The sequence below is a fragment of the Centroberyx gerrardi genome, chromosome 15, assembly GCF_048128805.1.
Source record: "Centroberyx gerrardi isolate f3 chromosome 15, fCenGer3.hap1.cur.20231027, whole genome shotgun sequence".
NCBI lineage: Eukaryota > Metazoa > Chordata > Actinopteri > Beryciformes > Berycidae > Centroberyx > Centroberyx gerrardi.
This window is the reverse complement of record NC_136011.1, coordinates 5566176-5575678: the sequence shown is the minus strand read 5'-3', so window position 1 is coordinate 5575678 and position 9503 is coordinate 5566176. Positions and strand designations below refer to the sequence as shown.

General features: G+C 42.8%; 1 protein-coding gene across 1 annotated transcript; it reads left to right on the top strand.

The window, feature by feature from the left end:
• Positions 1-1024: 1024 nt before the first annotated feature.
• LOC139927516 (uncharacterized) lies at positions 1025-5481 on the top strand. The gene is made up of 4 exons (XM_071919680.2): positions 1025-1319; positions 4300-4523; positions 4621-4780; positions 5309-5481. The coding sequence occupies exons 1-4, from the start codon at positions 1046-1048 to the stop codon at positions 5455-5457; spliced, it is 807 nt and encodes a 268-aa protein (XP_071775781.2). The 5' UTR covers positions 1025-1045; the 3' UTR covers positions 5458-5481.
• The last annotated feature ends 4022 nt before the right edge of the window (positions 5482-9503 follow it).

Genomic DNA, 9503 nt, shown 5'->3' with positions numbered 1-9503 from the left:
GTTCATGTGTGAACATAGGAGGCTTCTGAAAGACATTGTTAGGAGGCAGTGGGACAACTACCTGTCTATACATTGATGAACGCCAAGGGATGAAATGTCTGTACCTTGATCTGCTCCTCTGTATTCAAACGTTGGAACGTCAGTCATCTCTTTGGCTTACGGTTAAGCACCCCATTTTTGCTTTGAACGCAGTGAAGTGTCGGCTTTTTGTTATGTTTTGTTATGATCTGATTCAGTAACTGATGTGCTAACTCATTCACTCCCTGACTATTATGTTCAGACTGTCACAACCAAGTGGAAGTCAGTTGGTGGGCTACAATACTTTTAATAGCCTATTTAAAAATGAACAGATTTCAAGTTTTGTTAATTAGTGACTGATGAGGACCAACTCTTGGACAGGCATATGCATCAGTTACATTTTTAACAAAATACATCATAATATCAAAACCATTCAGTGAATATGTCCAGTTATTCTTCTTACAAAGATTCCCACACCAATTTAAAATACTTTGCTATCATATATACAGCATTTGTATTTTGAATAACATAACTTGTGCATATATATGGAAATAATTGTGAAACAACAATAATAAGCTGACAAAACCCCTCAAAGTCCCCAGGCTTTTCAAAATTATATAGTTGCAGATCCAAAGTATTTATTTTTTTATATAATTTTATTTTCTGTGATTGTTACTGTTGTAGGCTATTGTAGCCTACTACCTTGTGTTGAACTGAAATGAGTTACATTTATAAATACAACATATGGTAATATTCTGTCGCTTTTACATGAATCCATCCTGGCGGAGGGATTTTTTTTTTTTTTTTGCAGCATGGCGCCTCTGGGAAATGTAGTTCCCACAACCCTCCCCAATGTTCTTTCAACATTCCGGTGACGTTTGTGCAACGTGATATCGTGCGCTGGAAAAAAATGTTTTATAACAACTTCCGCTTCATAACTGTAGTGATTACAGAGACGTTGTAGAAAGGTTTTCGAAAGGTTTCCAGAAACGTTTCGTTAGTTTACGAGTTGGGATAAATTAGCCTAATGGAGCACAACGGAGATAATTCCGGCTGGGCGATGCAACGACGAGTGGACGGTTTGGTCAACAAACATATGGCAGACATTGCCCTGGAAACACTCCAGCAAAGGCTGGCCGCTGTCTCCGACGAGATGCACAGTCTGGCTGAACATGTATCCAGACGCTCGGAGGAAATGCCCAAAGATGACCCGCGGCGAGGGGATGTCAACTTTGACGTGGAGTCGCTCACCGCAGCTTACAACACTGGGGTCGGTGAAAAGTTATCTAGTACATCCACAGGTAAGATACACTTTACTTAGCCATAAAACATCAATTACACACACCACAAACCTGGAAAACATCATCTTCTAATGTTTTTATTATGCCTATTTGGTCTGCCAATCACAACTCAGGAAGAGTGACCATAATCTTAAAAGTTGGCCGTGAAACTTACTATATGGTGGCCTAAGTGAGTCTAAATTTGGTCTTGTAACTATAGCCTACACTGTATAAACTGAACAGACTATATAGCACTTTGAAATTAGAATGTCTTGTCCTTCTCAATGATTTTAAAGCAATTCTGTCACATTTTCTACCTATTATTTCTTCTAGCCTACTTGCTATTTATTTAAAAAATGTAGGCCTATGTCCCTGTGTGTGTTGCTGATTGTTTGACTACTGGGGAATGTGTAACTGAATTGTATTGTGAATTTTCTTCTTCACTTTTATGAATGTTTTTTTTTTTTTCTAATTGGGGCTCTCTTGAAAAAAATAAATCTCGATCTCAATGACACAAACATATTAAAGGATAAATCAAAAATGAAATTTTTCAAAAATTGCCAGAAATTTGTTTGGAAGCAACAAAAAATCCCATCAGGGGAGCTTTCAGGACCAATGTTCACTCCAAGATCATAGTTTGGGGACCTATGTCCAATAATGTATCATATTAACCATATAATAATAACTAATAATAATAATAGCCTAATTGTCCCCAGAAATGTTGTCAATATAACAGGAGTTTGAAGTTTGGGTGGCATGTTTTTTTTTCCACATGACATTAGATGCAAGGACTTTGCCATACCTTAAGGTTTAGGAGGCTATTCTAATTTTCTGTCCTGATGTGTTTAGCCTAAAATAACCTCTCACCTGCCATGTATGCTAAGCCTGCATAGGGATCAGTTTAGCAAACGTACACACACACATGTGAATATACGTGAACACACACAGCACTCTGATGGGCGTGGTAGTTTTTCTATGGGGATTACAACCCCCATTTTCCAACACAGCTCAGATGATATTTTGTAAATATACAGTAATAGATCCTGTTCAGATGTGTCTTCTTTTAAGGCAAGGCAGGCACAATAACATGACCGCTTATAAAATAGAATGATTACGTTTCTATTTATCACCACATTTACATTTACACATTTATTAACTTGAATCAGAAATTGTCAGAAATATTTTTTGGGGGGTGGGGGCACCTCATCATCTTGAGGGGAGAGCTGTCTCCTCCATCTCAGCTGAAACTTTCACCAATGGGTGATTGCCATGGATGCAAATATTATCCTTCAGACTCCTAGAGTAAGTGAAATACTCAGTTTTTAAGTTTGATTCCAACGCAGGACCAACTACTACGGGAGAAGGGTCATCTCAAAAAGAAATGTCAGAAGATGAGGAAGAACATATGAATGTCCAAACTTGAAGAATCATTTGATAGCATTAAGGAGGCCAGAGAATCTTAGGAAGAAACAAAAAAGAAAGAAAAAGTCATCATGACAGCATTTTACAAGGACCCCAACACACTTTTTACCCAAGTGTGGTAACCTTAAAGCAGCAAAGCATGTGTCTTTCTCTGTTGTCATAGATAATGTCAAGTCAATATTATTTGTACAGCCCTTAATCACAATTTCAGTCTCAAAAGGCTTTACAATGGCCACATTAAGAAAACAATAAATGAAAATGACACCGCTCAACCACTGAGAACAAGGAAAAACTTGTTGAAAAACCTCATTAGGACCTCATTGGGTAGGACCTCACAGCGAGGGAACCCCTACCAGGATGGCCAGATGTGCAGTGGGTGCCGAGAGTGAGAAAACAAAGATTTAGATGTTGATGACACAATGGAACATAAACAATATACCCAGAATAAACATGATAATAACGCTTGGGTGAAACGTCCGGATCTGATGTTTTCCATCCTTGGCTGTCATACCTTCCTCCCTTCCAGACCCTGCATTTCAATGCTGGTGTCTGTCGTCTCAGTGACAGAGTTACTGATGTCCTGTAAAATTTTCCTTGATGTTCATGGTCCACATTTACCAAACACAACCATAGACCAGGAGCTTTCTTCGCTTCATTTGTCTTTCTACTCGTCATGTCCATGCCCAAGTCTGTTGCTGTGTTATCCTCCTCTGAGCTGAGCTGTCTTCCATCCTTGTTACCACAAACACAAGCAACTTTCTTCCTCAATATCTGTTTGTGTTTGTAAATCCAATCCGATGTCTCGATTTCAGAAAAGAAAAGGGGGGTGCATTCAGGTTCCACTGGACCAGCTGTAACAAACTAGACTTCAAAATTGTCAATACTGTCAGTTAATACTGTCACTTCAGCCTTCATGACCCAAGAGTCTGCAGGTTTTCATACCAACCAAACGCCGAACCAGATGATTTCATTGATTAGTTCCCCGCCTCTGGATGAAGGTGTGCTTATCAGTGAAATCAGCTGGTGTAGTGTTTGGTTGGAATGAAAACCTGCCAACTCTTGGGTCATGATGGTTGAAGACCAGTGATTTAAAACAAATAAGCCCTTCTTGCTTGCATGTGAATAAAAAGGCAGTGGCGAGATGTGTAATTTTCACCATTGTGGAGTGGCAGCTATATTCATAACCCCCCCCCCCCCCCAACACACACACACATGCACATATGTGTGTCTTAAACTTGTATTGACTACATTAATTCCCTAATCCCAAACCCCAACCTTAACCTTAACATTTTACGTAACCTTAACCCTAATTCTAATCTTAACCCTAAACCTTAGTCCTAACTCGGAACTAACGTTAACCCTTGCTCTGACCTAAAGCTAATCCTAATTCTGATCCTAACCCTAAACCCATGCCCTAACTGTATAATATCCCCAGAGGACTCAAAATGATCTCACTTTGCAAAAATGTCCTCCTCACTCTGAAACTTAAACTGGTTCTCACATGGATAGGAAACTAAGAACCCACACAGACACATACACACCGCTCCCTATCACACTCTACCTCTGTCTCCCTCTCCAGAGACTGTTGCTCAGCGGAAGATCATCGCCCTACTGGTGGAGATCAAGGAAGAGCAGCAGAGGCAGTGGGCAGTGCTGAGGGAGCTCCAGGCCCAGCTGCAGGGCCAGACCAGCCACGAGGAGGAGGAGGTGGAGTCCCTGGACATGGATCTCCCCCTCAAGACCCTGGAGCAGCTGGATGAGACGGAGAAGCTGCTGGAGGACCCGGCAGTGCAGAGGAGAATGGTAGGGTGAGCTCATAGAAAACAAATAGACATAATGCGACAAGTACCTTGACTTACTTGCGCTGTGAATCCTCAGTAACTCTGTCTCCAAACGATAGGTGTCTCACCTGTCACGGATGGGCGGGGCTACAGTTGACGACGCGGTGCGGCGGCTCATGCAAGCTGTGCTCTCATTTGCTGTTGGCTCGGAGCTGAACTGGGTGGGCCGCGGGCAGAAGAGGAGCTTCAGAAGCACTCGCCTCCAAGGGGTCCTTTTCCGTAAGTGTGCATACTACATGACCCTATTCTGAAATAAAAATAAATACAAGACCTGACAAAACTATAAAAACCCAGACAAAATAAAGGTTGTATAGAAAGATTCAGAATAGTGAAATGGTGTAGGCCAGTTTCATATCACTTTTTCTCTGTACTAAATCAAAATACATACATTACATACTTTACATTTACAAGGGGTTTGTCTTGATGTATACATGCTTTTCAGTGTACTCATACAAACTGCTGACGTTACAAAAGGAGCGTAGTTGGACAAGTCCTCACACACATGAAGAAGTGGAAAGGTACACTCATTAAGGACTTTAGTCAAAAACTTTTTCAGTGCAGTAAAATAGTCTGTAGAGGCAGGGGAACATGTAGGTTCATGTAGGTTCAAGTATCAAGTGTCAAGGATATACATGCGATGTGTAGGTCCAATAATATGAAATGAAATGAATTAGTTATGGTTTAATAAATAACACTGAGCTGTACAAAGGATAATCTCCAACCTCTCCACTGATGTGAAACTCTTAGGTGCTCTGAAACGAACACCAGTGGGTAAGGAGGCCACGCATCACCAGTATGCCGACGTGGTGAAGAAATGGCTGCGGTTCGCCCCGTTCAGGCAGGGAGGGAGCGGCCGTCGCTACTACAGACCTCCTATGGAGTTCCCAGGTTCCTAAGAAACTGTCAAATCCACCAACGGCGACACAAATAACTCACTACTCACTTATAGTCCATGGGCCAGACCAGATATCGGTACCATCTGAGTGGGCAAAACCTTACCTATACTAAATTGTTTATAGGGTCAATATAAGTAAATTAATATATGATAGCCTTTCCACAGGAGCAGCTTTTCATATTTATTGGACATTTTGTTATTTTCCCCTATTAGCGCCTGCAGGAGACTTTGTTGTTGTTGCTATTCTTGTTTTCTTTCCCCCCAATATAAATTATTTCTATATAAATTATGTAATTGAAAATATACAGTATATTTAATAGAAGCCGACTCCACTTTTGAAATAATTAACACATAAACACAACACTTTTTGAAGGTTTAGTTTATGTCCAGGTTTCCCAGATTCCATCTCTGTAGCACGTGAGTTGCGTGTTCAGTGAGTGAGTCTAGTGGCTGGTGACTGGTGACTGCTAGGACCATAGGCTAGTCTGTGACAGATGCCTTGCCCTTGTAAGTAATTTTGTTCAAAGTACTTCAAACAAAGATAAAGTCTACCCATCAACAGAATAAAAGGTTACCGCCTCAAGTGAATTAACTTATCCCCAGCCAGATCCATATTTAGAGGTAACGTTAGCTAGCTAGCTAGTTTAGCTAGCTAGCTAATTTTCTTTAGCAGTTTTCTTTCCCGCCACTTTACGCTACAGTGGCTACACTCAGGTCCTCAACTATAGAATATACAGCGTCGGGACCTGAGCTCTGCTCCCAAAATTTCTTCAGCGATCAAGCAGTCAAGAAGAAGAAGATGAAGATGAAGAAGTCGTCTCACCGCGCTGGAGGAGCTGTCCACTTGTGTACCGCCTGCTGGACCGGCTACATCCTGCCGTCGGACCTCCACCCCCGCTGCGAGGCTTGCCTGGGCGCCGTTCACGCCGGGTTAACGTTGACTCCGCAGGCCTCCTGCCAATTCTGTGCCTGTGGAGGAACTGCAGCAGCAGGCGGACGCCTTCACGGCGCTCCAGGTGGAGGGAAGCAGCGACGGTAGCTGGGCTTACCGCAGCGCCGTCTCTCCGGACGCCGAGCTGGACAAGATCCTCTGCGGCAATGACTTCCCGAATATTCCGGAGGAAATCCTCGATGGCGGGTACGAGTCAGCCGGCTCGGCTCCCTCCATCTCGGGCTCTCCTCCCGATTCTCCTGTCTCCCTGTCGGGAGACCTGGAGCCTGATCTTGAGGGCAGGGCCCCGCAATTGCGGCTTTTCCCTTCCCCACCGCAGCAAGGAGCTCCGCTGCTGCAGTCCTCTCCTTCTCCGCTCCAATCTGCAGCCACATGCCGGCTGCCAAAGGACTTCTCCTGGACTTGCCGGACATCATTAAGCAGGCGGTGGATTTGAGGGGCATAGCGATGCCGGCAGAGCAACCTGCACCTGCTCACGGCCTCTTAGGCGGGGATGTGTACGTCCAGGAGCTGCCGGTCAAACGCCCCCGCTTTGGCTCTCCTTTATGCGTTTCCCCCAGTTCCCCTGATTTCTCGCCTCTTAGCACGCGTTCAGGAGGAGAACCTAGCGGTTATTCTGGTGGCACCAGAAGGCACAAGCGCGTCTTGGTTCCCGACCATGGTGCAGCTGCTGGCGGGGAAACTGTGGCAGCTCCCATGGCGCAGAGACGCACTGTCACAGCTGGACAGTGTGATCCTCCAACTCCCTGTAATAGGCCAACAACTGTGGGCCTGGCCGCTGAACCGGAGCGCTTGGATAGGTTAGGTCTGCCCCCTGCAGTGGTGCGCACTATCCAAGGTGCGAGAGCCCCTTCTACTACAGTGTGTTACGCGGGTAGATGGTCTGCTTTTCAGCGCTGGTGTGTGGAGAGAGGCTCAGATCCCACGTCGTGTCCTCTGCCTCTCGTGTTAACCTACCTTCAGACGTTGGTAGATAACGATTTGGCTCCATCTACAATCAAAGCGTATGCTGCAGCCTTTTCATCCTGCCACGAGGGCTATGGAGAGAGATCAGTTTTCTCAAGATGCTATCCCTGAAAACAGCGCTCCTCCTAGCCCTGACGTCGGCTAAGAGAGTGAGTGACTTATGCACGCTGTCGGTCTCGCCGTCCTGCCTTTCTATTAGAGAGGACGGGAGCGCAGCGACTTTACAGCCAAATCCCTCATTCAACCTAAAGTCCTAACAAACTCCTTTCGACTACATCAGCTACGCCCTTAACCCAATAGCGACAGCTCTTAGAAGGCGAAGCCTATACGAAATAGAAGGTTAGGTCAGATTCTATGAGTATAGGCGTAGCCCTCTAAGACTTAAGCCCCCTGCTCCACCAACATTGGCCGAAGAAATTACTGGCTTTTGGGAGCAGAGCTCAGGTCCCGACGCTGTATATTCTATAGTTGAGGACCTGAGTGTAGCCACTGTAGCGTAAAGTGGCGGGAAAGAAAATGTAACCCTCTAACCCTAGTCGTAACACATTTTGAATGCAGCTGTTCATATACACATTAACACAAATAAAACTCTTTTTGACTGAGACGTGCCAATTTAGTAGACACTATGTAGTATAGTATATCTAGACATGTCTGTTGAACATGTTTCTACATGTAATACTAACAGTTAGTAGTCCAGACACACCCCAGGGAGAGGATATAATGAAAGAAAGATGATTTCCAGGGAAGGCACTTTCCCGGTTTTGAACGACAGCAGTCCATACTTTAAGAGGGGATAACCACTAATAAGCTGCCAGTCTGCAAGGTCTATCATATCAAAACATAATCTAGGGATGTATAGGAATTAAAAAATCACAACTAGAATTTGCCCACCCAGATGGTACCGGTACATTCAATTTTGGGTCTGAGCCCATGGACTATTATTCCAAGATAACCTTAAAGGGTTCCACTCCAAGACGAGATATCCGCAGTAATGTAGCGACATTTTCCCCATAATGCGGCCTGTGTTGGGTGAAGAAAAGTATATAAGTCATAATGTCAAGGTGTACCTTTTTTAAGGCCTTTGCTTATAAAATGGAAACATTTTTGGGGATGCAATCATCTGTCTTTTTGAAATATTGGGCAGTGCACATCGGCCATTTTTTGTTTATAAGTTGATATATAGTGTCTTGGAATGAAACCTGTAAATGTGTTTATATTTCTGTATTTTGAAATGTTTTACATTTTGTTTATTGACAAAAGAATACACCAGTTCCATTTAATGAAAAATAATTCATTAGTTTAATGTAGGTTTGTAACCCCGTTGAGGGCTATTTATACAGTATGTGAGGATTTGTTGAATGAATGTGCACTGTTAATACAGCAGGAGGCGACAAAAGCCTAGCATTTGTCTCTGCCAGATGGAAGCCCTCTCTTTTATTGGACTCATGGAGAATATCTATTTGCACACTTCCAGAGTCGAGCATTTCGGAAATTGAATTGAAGTTAATTTAGAAGTGTGGATATGGACAGCCATGAATGGCTACATTCTTCCCCTGGCTCAGTTTCTTACCCTAGTTACAATTAAAGCTGGTAAGGAATACCTACACATACTGTGCAAAAGTCTTAGGCACCCTACATTTTTTTATATACATTTTGTCTTAGATGTTTATTTGTTTTCTGCATTAGTGTGTCAGTAGACTGCTCTTTATAATACATTTTTTGATATGTAGAAACTTTTCATTTAACTATTTTTGAAAGCATCTTTGCTTTATGGAGTTTTTTTTTTTTTTTTTACATGTGCCTAAGACTTTTGCACAGTACTCTACATGTTCTAATATTAGTATGCGTAAAGCTATAAAGGCCAAAAATGTCAAAGTATTTTTATGTTTTTTGCATCCATGCTATTTCCTGCCTTAACATGGCACAATATCACCAAACAGTGGCTGTGATTTTTCCTTGATAAATGAAATTCTGTTTACAGTGCCTGGGAAAGGTGTCTCCTTGACTTTCTGCACATGTTCTTGTGCAGCTGTAACCACAACCTAAAGAAGAGGTCTTAATATTAATAATTAATATGTATTAATATGTAATATAGGTATTAATATGATAAAAAAAATAGTTATGAGCAA

Excerpts from the sequence above, each read along its gene's own strand:
- LOC139927516 (XM_071919680.2), top strand. The coding sequence starts at position 1,046 with ATGGAGCACAACGGAGATAATTCCGGCTGGGCGATGCAACGACGAGTG. Across the intron at positions 1,320-4,299 it reads GTTATCTAGTACATCCACAG|AGACTGTTGCTCAGCGGAAG; the intron begins GTAAGATACACT and ends CTCCCTCTCCAG. Across the intron at positions 4,781-5,308 it reads CCTCCAAGGGGTCCTTTTCC|GTGCTCTGAAACGAACACCA; the intron begins GTAAGTGTGCAT and ends TGAAACTCTTAG.